The sequence below is a fragment of the Dendrobates tinctorius genome, unplaced genomic scaffold (genome assembly GCF_039654945.1).
Source record: "Dendrobates tinctorius isolate UK_male_01 unplaced genomic scaffold, ASM3965494v1 ptg000232l, whole genome shotgun sequence".
NCBI classification, from domain to species: domain Eukaryota; kingdom Metazoa; phylum Chordata; class Amphibia; order Anura; family Dendrobatidae; genus Dendrobates; species Dendrobates tinctorius.
This window is the reverse complement of record NW_027361899.1, coordinates 19,837,501-19,857,106: the sequence shown is the minus strand read 5'-3', so window position 1 is coordinate 19,857,106 and position 19,606 is coordinate 19,837,501. Positions and strand designations below refer to the sequence as shown.

The 19,606-nt window shown below is 47.1% G+C and overlaps 1 protein-coding gene across 3 annotated transcripts in view; it reads left to right on the top strand.

Moving 5' to 3' along the window:
• The window catches only part of ENAH (ENAH actin regulator), a 73,730-nt gene that overhangs the window by 42,563 nt on the left and 11,561 nt on the right, over positions 1–19,606 (top strand). Inside the window, exons 5-7 of one of the 3 annotated variants that reach the window (XM_073556406.1) lie at positions 9,605–9,966; positions 11,478–12,257; positions 14,017–14,342. In XM_073556406.1, coding sequence (XP_073412507.1) covers positions 9,605–9,966; positions 11,478–12,257; positions 14,017–14,342 — 1,468 coding nt within the window. The remainder of the gene's footprint in view (positions 1–9,604; positions 9,967–11,477; positions 12,258–14,016; positions 14,343–19,606) is intronic. The other 2 variants (XM_073556407.1, XM_073556408.1) reach the window with 2 other exon arrangements.

Genomic DNA, 19,606 nt, shown 5'->3' with positions numbered 1-19,606 from the left:
CTCCGGTAGTGGTGAGGAGGCAGTGGGAATCATTGCAGCCTGTAGGCTTTCTTGAAGAGGTGGGTTTTCAGGTTCCGTCTGAAGGATCCAAATGTGGTTGATAGACAGACGTGTTGGGGCAAAGAATTCCATAGGATGGGGGCTTTTCGGGAGAAGTCTTGGAAGCGGTTGGGTGAGGAGCGAATAAGTGTGGAGGAGAGAAGGAGGACCGGAGATTACGTGAGAGAAGGTATCGGGAGATTAGTTCAGAGATATATGGAGGAGACAGGTTATAGATGGCCTTGTAGGTCAGTATTAGTAATTTGAAGTGGATACGCTGAGGGAATGGGAGCCAGTGAAGAGATTTGCAGAGGGGAGAAGCGGAGGAGTAGCGAGGAGAGAGATGAATTAGTCGGGCAGCAGAGTTAAGGATGGACTGGAGAGGTGCGAGTGTTAGTATGGAGGCCACCGAAAAGGATGTTGCAGTAGTTGAGATGAGAGATGAGGGCATGTACAAGCATTTTAGTAGAGTGACTTTGAGGAAAGGACAGATTCTGGAAATATTTTTGATCTGGTGGTGAGAGCTTGGATGTGCGGTTTGAAGGGCAGTGCAGACTCAAGAGTTACTCCGAGGCAGCAGACTTCCGATACGGGGGAAAGTGTGATGTCATTAATTGTGATCGCTAGATCAGGTAAGGAATATCTGTGAGATGGAGGAAAGATGATGAGTTCAGATTAGTCCACATTGAATTTGAGGAAGTGAGAGAAGGAGGATATGGCTGATAGACACTCCGGGATTCTGGATAGCAGAGAGGTGACGTCTGGGCGAGAGGGGTAGATCTGAGTGTCATCAGCATAAAGGTGGTACTGGAATCCATGGGACTTTGAGTTGCCCCAGGCCATGTGTGTAGATGGAGAAGAGTAGGGGTCCTAGAACAGAGCCTTGGGGGACTCCAACAGAGAGTGGGTGGGATGAGGAGGTAGTGTGGGAGACGCTGAATGTGCGGTTGGAAAGGTATGAGGAGATTCAGAATAGGGCAAGGCCTTTGATGCCAAAGGAGGAGAGGATCTGTAGTAGGAGGCAGTGGTCAACTGTGTCAAAAGCAGAGGACAGGTCTAGAAGCAGGAGTATAGAGTATTGTCCGTTAGCTTTGTCTGTAAGTAGGTCGTTAGTAATTTTGGTCAGGGCTGTCTCAGTGGAGTGATGGGGGCGGAAACCAGATTGTAGATTGTCAAAGAGCAAGTTAGACGAGAGGTGGGAGGAAAGTTCAGTGTGGACGTGCTGTTCCAGGAGTTTGGAAGCAAATGAGAGCAGCGATATTGGGCGATAGCTGGACATAGCTTTAGGGTTGAGGGTTGGCTTTTTAAGGATAGGTGCGATTGTGGCATGTTTGAAAGCAGAAGGGAAGGTACCAGAAGTTAGTGATAGGTTGAAAACATGGGTTAGGGATGGGATTAGAATGGTGGTGAGGTTGGGGAGGAGGTGGGATGGAATGGGGTCTAGTGCACAAGTAGTGAGATGTGATTTGGAGAGGAGACAATTAAGCTCCCCTTCAGTGATCATAGAATCGTAGAGTTGGAAGGGACCTCCTGGGCCATCTGGTCCAACCCCCTGCTCAAAGCAGGATTCGCTAAATCATCCCAGTCAGATGCCTGTCCAGCCTCTGTTTGAAGACTTCCATTGAAGGAGAACTCACCACTTCTCGTGGCAGCCTGTTCCACTCATTGATCACTCTAACTGTCAAAAAGTTTTTTCTAATATCTAATCTGTGTCTCTTCCCATTCAGTTTCATCCCATTGCTTCTAGTCTTTCCTTGTGCAAATGAGAATAAAGTTGATCCTTCTACAATGTGACAGCCCTTTAGATATTTGTAGACAGCTATTAAGTCTCCTCTCAGTCTTCTCTTTTGCAAACTAAACATTCCCAAATCCTGCAACCTTTCCTCATAAGACAGGGTTTGCAGACCGGTCACCATTCTGGTCGCTCTTTTCTGAACTTGCTCCAGTTTGTTGATGTCTTTTTTAAAATGTGGTGCCCAAAACTGGACACAATATTCCAGATGAGGTCTGACCAAAGAGGAGTAGAGGGAAATAATGACTTCACGTGATCTAGACTGTATGCTTCTGTTAATACATCCTAGAATTGCATTTGCCTTTTTTGCTGCTGCATCACACTGTTGACTCATATTCAGTCTGTGATCTATTAGTATACCCAAGTCTTTTTCACATGTGCTGTCACTTAGCCCTATTCCTCCCATTCTATATATGCTTTTTTCATTTTTATTGCCCAGATGTAGTACTTTGCATTTCTCCCTGTTAAAAACCATTCTGTTAGTTGCTGCCCACTTCTCCAGTTTATTTAAATCTTTTTGAATCCTCTCTCTCTCTTCTCTAGTATTAGCTATCCCTTCTAGCTTTGTGTCATCAGCAAATTTAATCAGTTTACCCTCAATTCCTTCATCTAAATCATTGATAAAGATGTTGAACAATACAGGGCCCAGGACAGAGCCCTGTGGTACCCCACTTGAGACATTCTTCCAACTGGATGTGCAGCCATTTACGACCACTCTTTGGGTCCGATCACTAAGCCAGTTATGAATCCACCTAACAGTTGCCTTGTCCATTCCATACTTAGTCATTTTTTCAATAAGGATTGTATGAGAGACTTTGTCAAATGCTTTGCTGAAGTCAAGATATACTATATCTACAGCATTTCCTTGATCCACCCAATCAGTGATACCGTCATAGAAGGAAATTAAGTTAGTCTGACATGACTTATTAGTTAGAAACCCATGCTGACTCTGTTTAATCACTTCATTCTTATCCAGGTATTGACATACATGTTGTTTAATAATTTGTTCAAAGATCTTTCCTGGTATAGAAGTCAGACTCACCGGCCTATAGTTGCCTGGGTCCACCTTCTTCCCCTTTTTGAAGATAGGAACAACATTTGCTCTTCTCCAGTCTTCTGGCACTTCTCCTGTTCTCCAAGAATTTTCAAAGATTATGGAGAGGGGTTCAAAAATTTCTTCTGCTATCTCCTTCAGTACTCTGGGGTGTAATTCATCTGGACCTGGAGACTTGAATTCATTTAGGTTAGCTAAGTGTTTCCTCACTATCTTTCTGTTTATAGATATCCTGGATTCTTCTATTCCCTTAATAGGACAGTGAATAACAGTTGATGTTGCATTTCCTTTCTGAGAGAAAACAGATGCAAAATAGGAATTTAAAAGTTCAGCCTTCTCAACATCCTGTCTTACCATTTCATCATTTTCATCCTGTAAAAATCCTATAGCATCTTTGACTTTTCTTTTACTTTTGACATATCCCCAAAATCCTTTATTATTGCTTTTGACATCTCTTGCAAGCCTCAGTTCATTTTCAGCTTTAGTTAATCTGATTTGTGCCCTGCAGGTTCTGCAGACAGCATTATATTCTTCTTTAGATATGCCTCCCTCTTTCCATTTTATAAACATTTTTTTCTTCCTTTTTAGCATGTGCTTAAGTTCTGTGTTCATCCATCCTGGTTTCCTTAAATGCTTCCTATTCTTCCCTCTTTTCGGAATTGTTAACAACTGTGCTTTGAGAATTTCATTTTTCAAGATTTCCCATCCTTCCTGGACATTTTTGTCTTTAAGGATATCCAGCCATTGGATCCCTCCAATTCTCTTTCTGAATCCCTTAAAATCTGCCTTTCTGAAATCTAACCTTGACGTCTGAGTCTTCACAGGTCTTCCACCTCTAGTAATCCAAAATTCTAAAATAGCATGGTCGCTACCTCCTAGGGTCCCAGCCACTTTTACCTCCTCAACCATTTCCTCCCTGTTTATAAGGATTAGATCCAAGGTAGCAGTTCCCCTTGTTTTCTCCCTTACCTTTTGGAAGATAAAGTTGTCAGCAAGAGAGGATAAGAATTTCCTTGACCTGTTAGTTTTGCCTGAGAGAGATTCCCAACAAATGTCTGGATAGTTGAAATCTCCCATGACAACTATGTCATATTTTTTGGAGAACTTGGCCATCTGATGCATAAAGAGTTCATCTATATCTTCGGCTTGCACAGGCGGCCTGTAGTAAATGCCTACAATGGTGTCCTTTCCATTGTTCTGTCCTTGTATTCTTACCCAAACAGTTTCCACAGAACTCCCAGTCTCTGAAGCTTCAATCTCTGTGCAGATATACGCGTTTCGAACATACAATGCGACACCCCCTCCTCGTTTATCAAGTCTGTTTCTTGCAAATAAGTTGTATCCTTCTAGTCTTGTATTCCAATCATGTGTATTGTCCCACCAAGTTTCAGTGATTCCAATTACATCATATTTCTGTTCCTGTGTTAGTAGTTCCAATTCTCCTTGTTTGTTGCCCATGCTTTGTGCATTAGTATAGAAACATTTTAGTTTGTGATTGGTTTCTCTTTCTCCAATATTTTTAGTAATTAGATTCTTTCGTCTTTGTTCTTCCTTTCCACTTCTAATAGCAGAGTTCTCAATAGCATTTGTCAGGTGTATGGCTTTTTCTGGTCTTTTGCTTCCCTTCCCATGTTGTTCTAGTTTAAAGCTCTCCTTACAAGTGTAGCAAGGCGACTTCCAAATACATGCTTTCCAGTCTTCGTAAGGTGCACCCCATCTCTAGCAAGTAGTCCATCGTATAAGTAGTTCACTCCGTGATCCAGAAATCCAAATCGTTGCTGACGGCACCATCGACGTAGCCAGTTGTTCACCTGCAGAATCTTATTCCACCTCCTTGTTCCATGGCCATCCACTGGGAGGATGGAAGAGAAGACCACCTGCGCTCCCAGTTCTTTCACTTTCTTGCCTAAGTCTTCAAAGTCTCTGCAGATGATTTCCAGGTCGTTTCTTGCGGTGTCATTTGTCCCCACATGTAGTAGCAGGAATGGGTAGTCATCTGTAGGTCTGAAGAGTCCTGATATCCTGTCAGACACATCTTTAATTTTTGCACCTGGAAGACAGCACATTTCTCTTGTAGTTATATCCGGTCTGCAGATAGTGGCCTCTGTTCCTCTCAGCAGGGAATCCCCCATGACCACCACTCTCCGTTTCTTCTTCACAACATTTTTCTTTCTCCATCCAGGAGGACTCTGAGGGCGTACAAGGTTGCTGTTTGTTGGCAAAGTCTTATCCTGATGTATTTCTTCATCGTTTTCCTGCGTGAGAGCCTGGTACTGGTTCCTGAGCAGTATGGGTGCTGACTGCCTCCTGATCCTCCTGCTTCTCTGGGTCACATGTCTCCATTCCTCTGTTTCTTCAGGTGCACTTCGAATTTCTTCTCTTTCTGTAACATGAAGAGATAATTCTGCTCTGTCCAAGAACTCTTCACCTTCCTTAATGATCTTCAACGTAGCCAACCTCTCTTCGAGATTTTGCAACTTTTCCTCCAACAGGGACACAAGCTTGCATTTGTGGCATGTGAAGTTTGGCTTTTCCACTGGTACATCTGTGAACATGTAGCAAGAAATGCAGCTCACCAAATGGCTCCTGGCCTCTTCCATCTTGAGATTTCTTAAAAACGATGAAAGATGAGCCAAATTTCAACCAAATTGAAATGGTTTTTCCAATTTCCTCTTTTCAGCTGCAACGGCCAAAACCCAGTGATCGTTGAGCTCGCGGAGACTCTTCACTTATCCCAGAAGGCACTGGGAATATGCAAATGATCTCCTCAAGACTCTTCCCCTGGTTTTCCAATTTCCTCTTTTCAGCTGCAACGGCCAAAACCCAGTGATCGTTGAGCTCGCGGAGACTCTTCACTTATCCCAGAAGGCACTGGGAATATGCAAATGATCTCCTCAAGACTCTTCCCCTGGTTTTCCAATTTCCTCTTTTCAGCTGCAACGGCCAAAACCCAGTGATCGTTGAGCTCGCGGAGACTCTTCACTTATCCCAGAAGGCACTGGGAATATGCAAATGATCTCCTCAAGACTCTTCCCCTGGTTTTCCAATTTCCTCTTTTCAGCTGCAACGGCCAAAACCCAGTGATCGTTGAGCTCGCGGAGACTCTTCACTTATCCCAGAAGGCACTGGGAATATGCAAATGATCTCCTCAAGACTCTTCCCCTGGTTTTCCAATTTCCTCTTTTCAGCTGCAACGGCCAAAACCCAGTGATCGTTGAGCTCGCGGAGACTCTTCACTTATCCCAGAAGGCACTGGGAATATGCAAATGATCTCCTCAAGACTCTTCCCCTGGTTTTCCAATTTCCTCTTTTCAGCTGCAACGGCCAAAACCCAGTGATCGTTGAGCTCGCGGAGACTCTTCACTTATCCCAGAAGGCACTGGGAATATGCAAATGATCTCCTCAAGACTCTTCCCCTGGTTTTCCAATTTCCTCTTTTCAGCTGCAACGGCCAAAACCCAGTGATCGTTGAGCTCGCGGAGACTCTTCACTTATCCCAGAAGGCACTGGGAATATGCAAATGATCTCCTCAAGACTCTTCCCCTGGTTTATCAATTTCCTCTTTTCAGCTGCAACGGCCAAAACCCAGTGATCGTTGAGCTCGCGGAGACTCTTCACTTATCCCAGAAGGCACTGGGAATATGCAAATGATCTCCTCAAGACTCTTCCCCATCTCCTCAAGACTCTTGGACAGAGAGCTTATGGGGTTTGGGCATTGGTCTGGTATACAAAGGGGTTGTGGTGGTTGAACAATAAAAACTTGCCTCATTAGGATGATCTTATTTTTGATGTGGGTGGCAAAGTCCTCTGCAGAGATGAGGGAGGTTGGAGGGGACAGTGGTGGGCGGAGGAGGAGTTAAGTTTTGAATAACTGTGGTTGTAGGATAGGGAATATACAAGGGTTGTGAAGTAGGCCTGCTTAGCAGAGGTGAGGGCAGATTTGAAAGTGAGCGTTGCCTGTTTGAATGCAGTGAAATTATCTTGCAAATTTGTTTTCTTCCAACATCACTCTGCAACCCTGGACACTTGCCGGAGCTTTTTAGTGCTGTTATTGTGCCAGGGTTGTCTATTGATACATCGCACTCTGCCATGAACGAGAGGGGCGACAGTGTCAATAGCTGATGCGAGAGTGGCATTGTAGAAAGCAGTGGCACTGTCTGTGTCGTGGAGTGTTGATATGGATGCCAGTGGTAGAATAGAGTCAGAGCGTCTGGGTGTCTAGATGTGCGAGGTTTCTGCGGGGGTGCGCATTTTGCTGGACATGGGTGACAGGTGAGGAGGATAGGGATGAGAAAGTGAGTAGATGGTGGTCGGATAGAGGGAGAAGTGAGGTGGTGAAGTTAGAGAGCAGAGGCGGGTGAAGACCAGGTCTAGTGTATGTCTGTCTCTGTGGGTGGCTGCGGAGGACCACTGGGCAAGTCCAAAAGATGAAGTAAGAGACAGAAGTTTGGAGGCTGCTGACTGACGGGTATCAGTGGGGATGTTGAAGTCATCCATGATGATCGTGGGTATGTCAGTGGAAAGAAAGTGAAGAAGCCAGGTAGAGCATTGGTCAGTAAAGGTAGTAACTGGGCCTGGAGGTCGGTATACGATGGAGGGAGAGTAGATGCTGACCGAGTGGACTTCAAAAGAGGGGAGGGTAAGGGAGAGTAGAGGTGGGCAGAGAGGTGAAAGATTTAATAGGAGGGTGATTGTATTTTTTTAACAGATTGGTAGTTGCAATTTGGGGTGGGTTGTTTAATGTATGGATGGTTGTGTTAGTAGTAGGGAGGATGGAGGCTAGCATGATGGATTTAGTGTACTGCAGATGGGTGGGTTAGCGAATAGTTGATCAGTTAGCAAGTAGTTATGGATGGGTTAGTAAGCAAGCAGTTGATGGGTAGATGGATGCTTGAGTTGGATGAGTGGACTGGTTGGTGATCAGGCAGTGGGTGGACAGACTGGCATGTAGTTGATGAATAGATGGGCTGGTCGGTTTGCAAGCAGTTGATGGGTGGGTTTGTGTGTTGGGGAGCAGAGGATGGGTGGACAGTGGGTGGGCGAGGCGGGTTATCGAGCATTGGATGGGTTGGTTTGCAAACCGTTGGATAGATTAGTGAGTAGTCACTGAAAGGATTGACAGTAGGGGTTGCGAGCAGTCGATGGGTAGACAGGCTGGAGACCAGTTGGATAGAGGGGCGGTCGGGATGGCAATGGGTCGGACGGGGAGGTTGGCGATGATTTGGTCTTTAAGCAAATAATTACTGACTAACTGGATGGGTGAATGTGTCTGGTAGAATTACTCAGAATCTTGCTAATGACACGTTGTGGACAGTCCCGGTGAACGACGGCTGTCACACCATTTGATGAATGACATGCTTGTTGGTGTCAGACTAGAACAATTATTTTAGGACTCATTTGTCGCCTCCATCATTTCCTCCTCATTATGGCATCCATAAACATTGCGGCGGTAGACCACGTCCTTCATCTGCGGCTCTACGACACGTGTAGTTAGCAGATGGTCTGTGGTTGAGGATATTTATGGTGCACATTCTGTAATGGATTATTTATAGTTACTGAGGCTTGTTGGGCATCCCTCATTCCAAAAAAATCTGCCGAGCAGCGTAATCTGATGTAATATCCAGGATTAGGGCTTAGTCTGTCAGGGAATGCTGGGAGTTGTAGTCTCACAATAGCCAGAGTGCCGCAGGTTGCTTATGTAGATGGTACTCCTCCTTCCCCTTTGGCTGCTGTGTAATCCATAGTGCGGATGGCATCGGGGTGACTCACTGCCGTGCCCTCCTCTTCTCCTCTGTAAGCTTCTCTCACACTATTTATAGTCAAGTTGTCACAGTGGAGGCGAAACACGCTTATATAAAGGCGATGAAAGGCACAACACAGGGTTTACCGGGACACGGGTCAGCATGAAGCCCTATGGATGTTATATTGTACTGCAAGGTGGAAATGGACCAAACGTGGATCGCTTTCTCCTGTAAGTACGGGGGGGCCGGATACAGAAAATGGGGCTTCACAGGGGCATGAGATCCATATTTAGCAGGAGAGCAATCAATGATCACGTCTGCTCTGTCCTGAAAAAACCCCGGAGGGTAATTTGCTTCTGGTTTTATTTGGATGGGGCACATTTATAGACACAAGCCGGTCACTATGGTTGTTGCGTGTGTTTTTTTTTTTGTTTTTTTTGTCGGTAGAACCAAGAACGATAATGTACGGTGGGTGCGGCCCGTAGTCAGCCATATGGCCACTTGGTCTCTGTAGATGAACGTAGGCCCTAATTTTTGGCCCCGAATAAATGCATTTAAATTTAAAAAAAAACCAAAAAACTGTCCTTTAAGGTGGGAAATCCCTCGATCAGCCGGAGGGTCGATGTCCGGCTGGACTGTTCTTTCATGTAGTATTAAAGCGGATATCCAGTGTTACAAAAACATGGCTGGTTGAGCTGAGCCCGATTTGATAAGAATGATGCTGACCTGCATTACCACTCACAACCCATGGTCAGGAGTGGCGTTGTTTCTGGAAGGGAACAGCAATGGAGGTGATGTGATGTACCTATATATCTCTGTGCCAAGCACGGTGTTTCGTTCACTGCAACAAAGCTAACTGGTTTTCTTCTTAAATATTAATGTCCTCTGAGCGGAGCGTTTACCCAGTCGCCATGGTTTCTTTTATCTCTCCCCCCCCCCCCCCCCCCCGTAACGCTGCTTCTATCTTACCCCGTCCAGGCAGCTACAGGAGCAGCAACGACAGAAGGAGCAGGAACGGGAACGTCTGGAGCGCGAGCGCATGGATCGAGAACGCCTGGAACGAGAACGCATGGAGCGAGAGCGGCTGGAGAGGGAGAGATTGGAAAGGGAGAGACTGGAGAGGGAGCGCTTAGAGCGCGAACGCCTGGAGCGTGAGCGTCTAGAGCAGGAGCAGCTGGAACGAGAGCTCGAGCTGCAGGAGCGAGAACGACAGGAGCAGCTAGAGCGCGAGCTGGAGGAACAAGAGAGGCTGGAGCAAGAGCGGCAGGAGGCCACGTTACAGGAGCAGCTGGAGAAGGAGCACCAGAAGTGGGAGCGCGAGAGGCGGGCGTCCAACACGGGTAAGATGTGCTTCACCCAGGTACTCGCCAGCACTCACTCAGCCACACCGATATGCCCTGCAGCAACAGAGACGTCACCCCGGTCGAACGCAACCACATCTGTGCAATCCCTGAGGGCGAACAGATTTGCTTCTGAGTTGGCTAATCATTGCGGGACTGATGGCCTCCCTGTAATTTGTACGGGGTGATAGCAGGCTTACTAGGTTGATGGTTACCACTTAAGATGCGTGCCAAACCAAACTCAAAGGGGTTGTCCCATCCGGAACATTTTCAGCATTTCGACACGGCAAACGAGTCCTGTCGCACACTGTTGAATGAAGAGGTGGGCGCGTATACACAGCGCTCTCCACTCTATGGGAACTCGAGTGCTACGGAGTATGTCAGCGCTATAGAAATTACGGTAAATTGTTTGCAGAAGCTCCAAAAATTGCAGTGTGCTCTCATAGAAATGTAATGGATGTGCTGTCAACTTTTCATTTCTGACAGCATGCAATTGGGGCCCTGTTTTATAGAGATTTTATTTTTGCAAGGAAATTGACGTGCAGTGGTGTTTGTTTTTTTTTTTTATAAAGACATCCAACACGTTTGTTGTTGCCGCTTCTAGTTGAGGGGTCAAATCCCTGCACATTCTGCACAAATATAGATTTTGCAGTAAATTCTTGCTGCCTTAAGGCCTTATTAGGCCGTATCAAACATCTGGGAGAGATGAATAGCTCTGACCCACATCTGGGGCACATGACGCCAATCTAACGGTATGAGGGTGGAAACGACATGGTGAAAGAAATGTGCGGAAGATTTTCCAACATTGTTTAGCGCAACACACAAATATCCTGTGTCCGTCAATGATGTGTGTTCACGTTGGGGGTGGTAGTCATCCAGTGGTTATGTTGGAAGTGGTAGTGATCCAGTGGTTGCTCTGGTGGTGGTAGTCATCCAGAGGTCAGGTTGGGGGTGGTGGTCATCCAGTTGTCAAACTGGGGTGGTGGTCATCCAGGGGTTTTGTTCTGGCGGTGTTAGTCATCCAGTGGTCACGTTAGGGATGTAGGTCAACTAGTGGTCATGTTGGGGGTGGTAGTCATCCAGTGGTCACGTTAGGGGTGTAGGTCAACTAGTGGTCATGCTGGGGGTGGTAGTGATCCAGTGGTTGCTCTGGTGGTGGTAGTCATCCAGAGGTCAGGTTGGGGATGGTGGTCATCCAGTTGTCAAACTGGGGTGGTGGTCATCCAGGGGTTTTGTTCTGGTGGTGTTAGTCATCCAGTGGTCACGTTAGGGGTGTAGGTCAACTAGTGGTCATGTTGGGGGTGGTAGTCATCCAGTGGTCACGGTAGGGGTGATCTCTCTGTTAATGCAGTAACCTTTATCTAATCTTCTTGTACTAACCGTAGATCTCATTGATACTCTACCTCTGAATGCCGGTTTGGTTGCTTCATTAGCTCCTTTTTTTCTCTCTCTCTCTCCTTTTTTTTTTTTGTCCTGTCTGTTGCTGCTTTTATATCACATTCATTCTCCAGACTCCTCATCTTATGACAATTCATTATATAACACTCAGCATCAAGATTACTCGACGTGTCAGCCTCACTTATCTCCCATCTCTTACGCTAAAGCCATTTCCGTCCCAGCTTCTATATGTACAGACTCCGCCGCCGACTATGTCATCGTCACCTCCCAGCCCATTAACTCCACGCCACCGACGCCTCCCCTCCGTCACTCGGCGTCACGGTTCGCCACATCTCTGGGGTCGGCCTTCCATCCTGTCCTCCCTCATTATGCAACCGTTCCTCGACCCATCAATAAAATCGCCAGACCTCCCTCACCGGTGAACCCTGCACCTCCACCACCTCCACCTCCTGTGAAGCCCATCTCCTGGTCTGCTTCTAATTTTGCTCCTCTTCCTCCATCCCCACCCGTCATGATCAGTAGTCCTCCTGGCAAGGCTACCGGCCCCAGGGCCGTGCACCTAGTGTCTGCATCTCAGCTTGCCCTCCTATCCAATGCACCCAATGGTCATGCCGATACGTCTTCATATGATATGTCATGCGCCCCTGCACCACCTCCTGCTCCACCTTTACCATTGTTTCCACCTTTCTCTCTGTCCTCATCTCAAGCCACCGCTCCTTCTCCAAGCACTCCTCTTGTCTCAGCACCTTCATCCCAGCCTGGTGTTCTGCCTTCTCCTGCAGCTTCCCCTGCCTCTGTTGAGAATTCTTTAATCTCTGTGCTGGGAGACGCCTGTGCTTCTCAGCCAGACTTGACCACAACCTCTCAGCCGATTGACCCTGCGACCCATCCGGGTAAGGCTTTCCGTCACTGCAAATAACTGACTAACCTATGACATGCATCCATAAGGCTTGTGAAAGTGGAAAGTGAGCACGTAGGTCTGCATCCAGGACCTCCACATGGTGGTGGGGGGCGCTATACTCTTGGTATCTGCGGATATACTGGTTTTGTTCTCTGCTTTCAGCAATGCACCAGAATGCCACCCAGTGCATGAACAACCCTTCTGTACTGTGTACACCTACACAGCGGCATATGTCAGCCTTCACTAGTGGCAGTATTTTTTTTTTTTTTTATTGCACTGTGTATCTTTTTTTTTTTTTTTCCTGCTGCATGCACTGCGTCCTTATTTTATCCTGCCGCTGCCCTGTGCACTTTTATTGTCCCCTCCCAGTGCATGCCCTATGTGCCTTTTTTTTCTTGGTTTCCCGTGCTGCATGTCCTGTGCACTCCCCTCCTACATTTCTGCATGCCGTGTGCGTTTTTTTCCTACCTACCGCATGCAAAGTATGGATCCTCCCTTTGTGCCGCATATTTTTTTTTACTCCCCCCCCCCCCCCCTAACGCATGCACTTTGTGCTTTTTTTTTTTTTCTTCCTTTTTTTTTTCCTCCTGATGGATGCCCTGAACGTGTATTACAAGGTGTGAACAGAGTCTTGACATCTTAGTCTGCATCTGCAATGCAGGATCTCGGCTATGATGCGATGCTCGGTGCACACCCTACATCTCTCTGAGTGTTGGCGGACCACTGACCCCCAAACCAGTGACGGTAGTTATAGCGCTACCCCCACCAATCGCTATCATGACGGGTCCTGGATCACTTGGAACAGGTGCTGCTCCGTTCTCCGCATATGGAGCTTAGCGCCTATGTTCTAGTGATGGGTAGGGGTCCCTATGGGGGTCTCCCAGTGATCATACTACTGTGAATTGTTGATGAATGTTATTTAAGAATAGATTTTGGCTTTACTCTGTCACACATCAATTGCTGCAAAAAAAAAAAAAAAAAAAAGTAATGAACATTGCAAAATACCACTGCCCTTAGCCGTGCAAAATACAAAGTCCGCACCTTGTAACAAACTAAAATAAACCTGCAGCTGCAACAACCGCCCGGCGGAGTGCAAATGTTATATTTTGTTAAATATTATAAATGGCATTTAATTCAATTTTTGCAAATATCCCGGCACCCTCTGCCTGTCGATAGGCCTCTAGCGCCCTCTTGTGGTTCCGATGATGTATCAGCCTTCACGGTCCGCGCCACATTACTTTTTATAATTCTCCATCTTGGTATCAAATCTCAAAATTCAGCACTTTAAATGATGATTATAGGAAAAGCTGCCGTAATCTTAGCATCTGGTGTCCGCTGCCGGTCGCGCGGGTCGAACCCCGGCGCCAAGTGTTGGTAATGTTGTGACATTGGTGCGTGAGGCCGATTTCACACCGGGTGGAAATTTTCCGCAGCAGCACAGATGATCACGTGGCTTGTAGATTTTGCTCCTTTTTTTTTTTTGTCCTGAGGTTATTAATGCCCCATCCACATGTGTGAGATCACACTGCAGACCCGCACAAGCCACACTTGATCCTCAGGTGAAAAATCGGGTTACGTTTTTCATTTTATCTTTTGTCTAATTTTACTAACAGTTTAATTTTTTTTTTTTTTTAACAGTTGAAGTTAATAAAATTATATCAATATCACATATCTTATCGACTAGAGCAGGATGTAGTTTAGCTGTAATATCTGCTCTTATTATTTTTTACTTATGCTATTATTTCCTATAGGTGTTGTTCCAGGACCACCACCTCCTCCCCCACCCCCTCTTCCTCCAGGGTCAAATGTGTGTCAGACGTCGGCCTCTGCACCCCTACCTCCACCTCCTCCTCCTCTCCCTCCATCATGTCCGGCACCACCTCCTCCGCCCGGACCTCCACCTCCGCCAGGACCGCCACCACCTGCACCTATGACTGCACCTCCTCCACCGGCACCTCCGCCACCACCTGCACCCCCACTTCCATTCTCTATGGCGTCCATTAGCTCAGAAGAAAACCGTCCATTATCAGGCTTGGCGGCTGCGCTGGCTGGTGCCAAACTGAAAAAAGTTTTCCGGGTAAGACTATTTTATACTTTTTGCCATTAGTGGTCTTTTATTGTATATTATACCATAATGGGGCTCGTTCGATGAACATATCCGCCGAGTGCACGGACCAACCATGTAGCGCGTATAGACCCTTTCTAGCCAGTGAGCATTGACTATTTTCCACGCAGTAACTTATAAACAGCGATTTTTGGTATTTGCTTTTTTTTTTTCTCTTTGCTGTATTTTCCTTATGGCAGGATTAATTTTAGATCTTGATATGATCATAATCTTATGCTCTTATGGATGCTGCGATACCAAATATGTTTATTTTTTACTTTTGTATTGGGGGTAATAGGATGCATTTCAAACTGTATTTTATTTATTTATTTTTTTTTAAGAAAAAAAGCCTTTATTTTAACTTTTTCTCCGCCTCATTGGGGGACACAGATATTGTTGGGTGTATTCTGCCGCTAGGAGGCTGACACTAAGTGAAAAAAAGGTTAGCTCCTCCTCCACCGCATACACCCTCGCCCCTATTACGGGCGGAAATCAGTTTTTGCGTTGTGTCAGAGGTTTCTACGCTTCGCCATCAGCGGTCAACATTTTCAGTTCGTAGCGCCACCCTTCGGGCTAGCCACAGCTCCCAGAGTCTTCACAAAGGTTATGGCAGTTGTCATGGCCATGCTGCATTCTCGAGGCATAGTCGTCTTGCCTTATCTGGTTGACCTCTTGGTCAAGGGCCAGTCAATACGGGCATGCGAGGGAAATGTCAACATCACGCTAGATACTCTTGCCCGCTTAGGATGGTTGGTCAATGCGAAGAAGTCATCCCTTGTGCCAGCTCAGAGGATCTCCTTCCGAGGAATGATCTTCGACACTTGCCGAGGGTTAGTAATTCTCCCTCAGGAAAAGGAGCTAGCTCTCCGGCAGGGAGTCTGGACACTTCGCCAACCAGTCCCTCATACCATCCGATCCGGGATGAGGATTCTAGGGAAAATGGTGGCAGCAATGGAAGCGATACCTTTTGCCCAGTTTCATCTTCGCCCCCTGCAGCGTGCCCTCTTGTCAGCCTGGGACAAGAATCCTTTCACGCTCGCTCGGCGGTGCCGACTGTCCTCTCAAGTCAGGCAGTCGCTCGGATGGTGGATAACCAGTTCCTCTCTGGCCCAGGGAAAACCTTTCCCCCCAGATCATTGGCTGGTAATGACAACCAACGCCAGTCTCCTCGGCTGGGGAGCGATGTTTCGCCACCACACAACCCAAGGACGGTGGTCACCACAGGAGGCACGCCTACCGATCAACTTATTGGAGATACGAGCAATTCAGCTGGCTCTGCAGAAGTTTCATCACTTGCTACCAGGCCGCCCCGTCTGGATTCAATCGGACAACGCCACGGCGGTGGCTTACATAAATCACCAGGGGGGCACCCGCAGCAGAGCAACCATGCGTGAGGTGGGGCACGTTTTTCAGGAGGCTGAAGCAAACCACTTGGTGATTTCGGCTGTCCACATCCCGGGCGTGGAAAATTGGGCGGCAGACTTTCTCAGCTGGCAGGGTCTTGCATCCGGAGAGTGGTCTCTACATCCCGAAGTTTTTCAGCAGATTTGTCAACTGTGGGGAGCTCTGGATGTGGACATGATGGCTTCCAGAGTGAATGCCAAGGTGCCCACATATGTCGCTCAGGCCAGGGACCCGCAGGCATTCGCGGTGGACGCGTTGGTTCTGCCATGGAACCAGTTTCGCCTCCCATATCTATTTCCCCCACTGCCACTACTTCCGAGTGTCATCAAAAGGATCAAGACGGAAAGGGTGCCGGCGATTCTGCTAACCCCAGAATGGCCCCGTCGAGCGTGGTACGCAGATCTAATGCAGCTGCTCGCCGACGTTCCTTGGCGCCTGCCAGAGCGCCCAGATCTACTGTCTCAAGGGCCGATTTGCCACCCGATCTCGGGGACCCTGTGTTATGATGGCATGGCCGTTGGATCTTGGATTCTAACCCAGGCAGTGTTCGGGAGCGAGGTGGTCGCTACAATGATTAGCGCCCAGAAGCCTGTTTCAGCACGAATTTACCACCACACCTGGAAGGTGTTCTTTGCTTGGTGTCGAGGCTGCGGGGTTTCTCCGCTGAGATTCTCGATCCCCCAACATCTTGGCTTTTCTCCAGTCGGGCTTAGACTCGGGCCTTGCACCAAGTTCCCTCAGGAGACAAATATTGGCCTTATCCGTCCTGTTCCAGCGCAGAATTGCTACCCAATTTGCAGATGAAGACTTTCATTCAGGGAGTCTCCCACTTGGTACTTCCCTATAAGGTCCCTATGGACGCCTGGGACCTTAATATGGTCCTAAGTGTTCTGCAGGAAGCTCCATTTGAACCGCTTCAGGATATCTCTTTGAGGTACCTTTCCTGTAAAGTGGTGTTCCTAGTGGCCATCACTTCCATCAGGCGGGTTTCTGAGCTGGTGGCCCTATCCTGCCAAACTCCGTTCCTCACTTTCCATAAGGATAAGGTGGTCCTCAGACCAGCCCCTCCTTTTCTGCCGAAAGTCGTGTCCTCTTTTCACATTAATGAAGATGCGGTTTTGCCTTCATTTTGTCCAGCACCGGTGCACCGTGTGGAAAAGGCTCTTCACACGTTAGACCTGGTAAGAGCGCTCCGGAGGTACGTGTCGCGGACGGCACCCTTTCGTCAGACGGACATGCTCTTCGTGCTCCCCGAAGGGCGCAGGAAGGGACTCGCTGCCTCAAAATCGACCATAGCCAGATGGATTCGTTTGACTATTCAGGAGTCCTACCTCATTAGAGGCACGCCGATTCAAGCAGGGATCAGAGCGCACTCTACTCGGGCAGTGGGCGCCTCTTGGGCGCTTCGACGGAACAGGTTTGCAAGGCAGCAACCTGGCCCAGCCTGCACACTTTTGCCAAACAGTATAATATCCATACTCCGGCCTCAGTGGATGCGAGCCTGGGTAGAAGGATTCTCCAAGCAGCGGTGGCGCACCTTTTAAACAAAAGGTGCATGTAGCTTGGATCGGTGAGTCAATCTCCCACCCAGGGACTGCTTTAGGACGTCCCACAGTATCTGTGTCCCCCAATGAGGCGAAGGAGAAACATGGATTTTTGTGATAACTCACCTTAAAATCCTTTTCTCTGAGACGCTCATTGGGGGACACAGTACCCACCCTATTAGCCAGTTGGCTCTTGTTTTGTTTAAATGAATTTACTTATTTGATATGAGTGGTGTTTTCTTTGGACATGTTGTACCTGTATTAAGGCTGATTTTGTTGTCATCCTACTGCTTTGGCACCAAACTGATTTCCGCCCGCAATGGGGGCGAGGGTGTATTATGCGAAGGAGGAGCTAACCTCTTTTTTTCACTTAGTCTCAGCCTCCTAGCGGCAGAAGCATACACCCACAGTATCTGTGTCCCCTAATGAGCGTCTCGGAGAAAAGGATTTTACAGTGAGTTATCACAAAAATCCATGTTTTGACACTTTTTTTAACTTTTTTTTTTTTAACTTTTTAAAAAAATTTTTTTTCTTGACTTGAACCTGTAATCATTTCATCATTTGTACCATACACTGCACTACTTTACTTTTGACCAGCCCAGCACTTCTGCCATAAGCTGGCAGTTAATGGAGGATCGTGTGACTGGACCGGCTCATCAATAGAAAAGGGGTTTTTCCCATTGGATGAGGCTGATGGGCTTTTCTGGTTACATGATCATCAATTGCCATTATATGGATAGAAGTACTGGTCAGTTCTTAAGAAAAGTCGGGCTAACAATAGAAAGTGGCTGATCTCTTTAACAATCTTCTATGATTCTCGGCCACAAATGCATTCTGCCCTCTGCTCTTGGCTCGGGGCCAGGAGAAAGCTGGAAGGGGCCGCAGCTACGATTCCTTCTTTGAATTGGTCGGTGTTCCCAGATTTGAGACCCCTGCCAATACGGCACAGACCAAAAGTTTGGACACACCTTCTCATTCAAAGAGTTTTCTTTTATTTTCATGACTATGAAAATTGTAGATTCACTCTGAAGGTATCAAAACTATGAATTAACACATGTGGAATTATATAATTAACAAAAAAGTGTGAAACAACTGAAAACATGTCTTATATTCTAGGTTCTTCAAAGTAGCCACCTTTTGCTTTGATTACGGCTTTGCACACTCTTTGCATTCTCTTGATGAGCTTCAAGAGGTAGTCACCGGAAATGGCCTTCCAACAGTCTTGAAGGAGTTCCCAGAGATGCTTAGCACTTGTTGGCCCTTTTGCCTTCACTCTGCGGTCCAGCTCACCCCAAACCATCTCGATTGGGTTCACGTCTGGTGACTGTGGAAGCCAGGTCATCTGGCGAAGCACCCCATCACTCTCCTTCTTGGTCAAATAGCCCTTACACAGCCTGGAGGTGTGTTTGGGGTCATTGTCCTGTTGCAAAATAAATGATGGTCCAACTAAACGCAAACCGGATGGAATAGCATGCTGCTGCAAGATGCTGTGGTAGACATGCTGGTTCAGTATGCCTTCAATTTTGAATAAATCCCCAACAGTGTCACCAGCAAAGCATCCCCACACTATCACACCTCCTCCTCCATGCTTCACGGTGGGAACCAGGCATGTAGAGTCCATCCGTTCACCTTTTCTGTGTTGCACAAAGACACAATGGTTGGAATCAAAGATCTCAAATTTGGACTCATCACACCAAAGCACAGATTTCCACTGGTCTAATGTCCATTCCTTGTGTTCTCTAGCCCAAACAAGTCTCTTCTGCTTGTTGCCTGCCCTTAGCAGTGGTTTCCTAGCAGCTATTTTACCATGAAGGCCTGCTGCACAAAGTCTCCTCTTAACAGTTGTAGAGATGTGTCTGCTGCTAGCACTCTGTGTGGCATTGACCTGGTCTCTAATCTGAGCTGCTGTTAACCTGCGATTTCTGAGGCTGGTGACTCGGATGAACTTATCCTTCGCAGCAGAGGTGACTCTTGGTCCTTTCCTGGGGCGGTCCTCGTGTGAGCCAGTTTTTTTGTAGCGCTTGATGGTTTTTGCCACTGCACTTGGCGACAGTTTCACAGTTTTCCCAATTTTTCGGAGTGACTGACCTTCATTTCTTAAAGTAATGATGGCCACTTAATTTTTTTACTTAGCTGCTTTTTTCTTGCCATAATACAAATTCTAACAGTCTATTCAGTAGGACTATCAGCTGTGCATCCACCAGACTTCTGCACAACACAACTGATGGTCCCAAACCCATTTATAAGGCAAGAAATCCCACTTATTAAACCTGACAGGGCACACCTGTG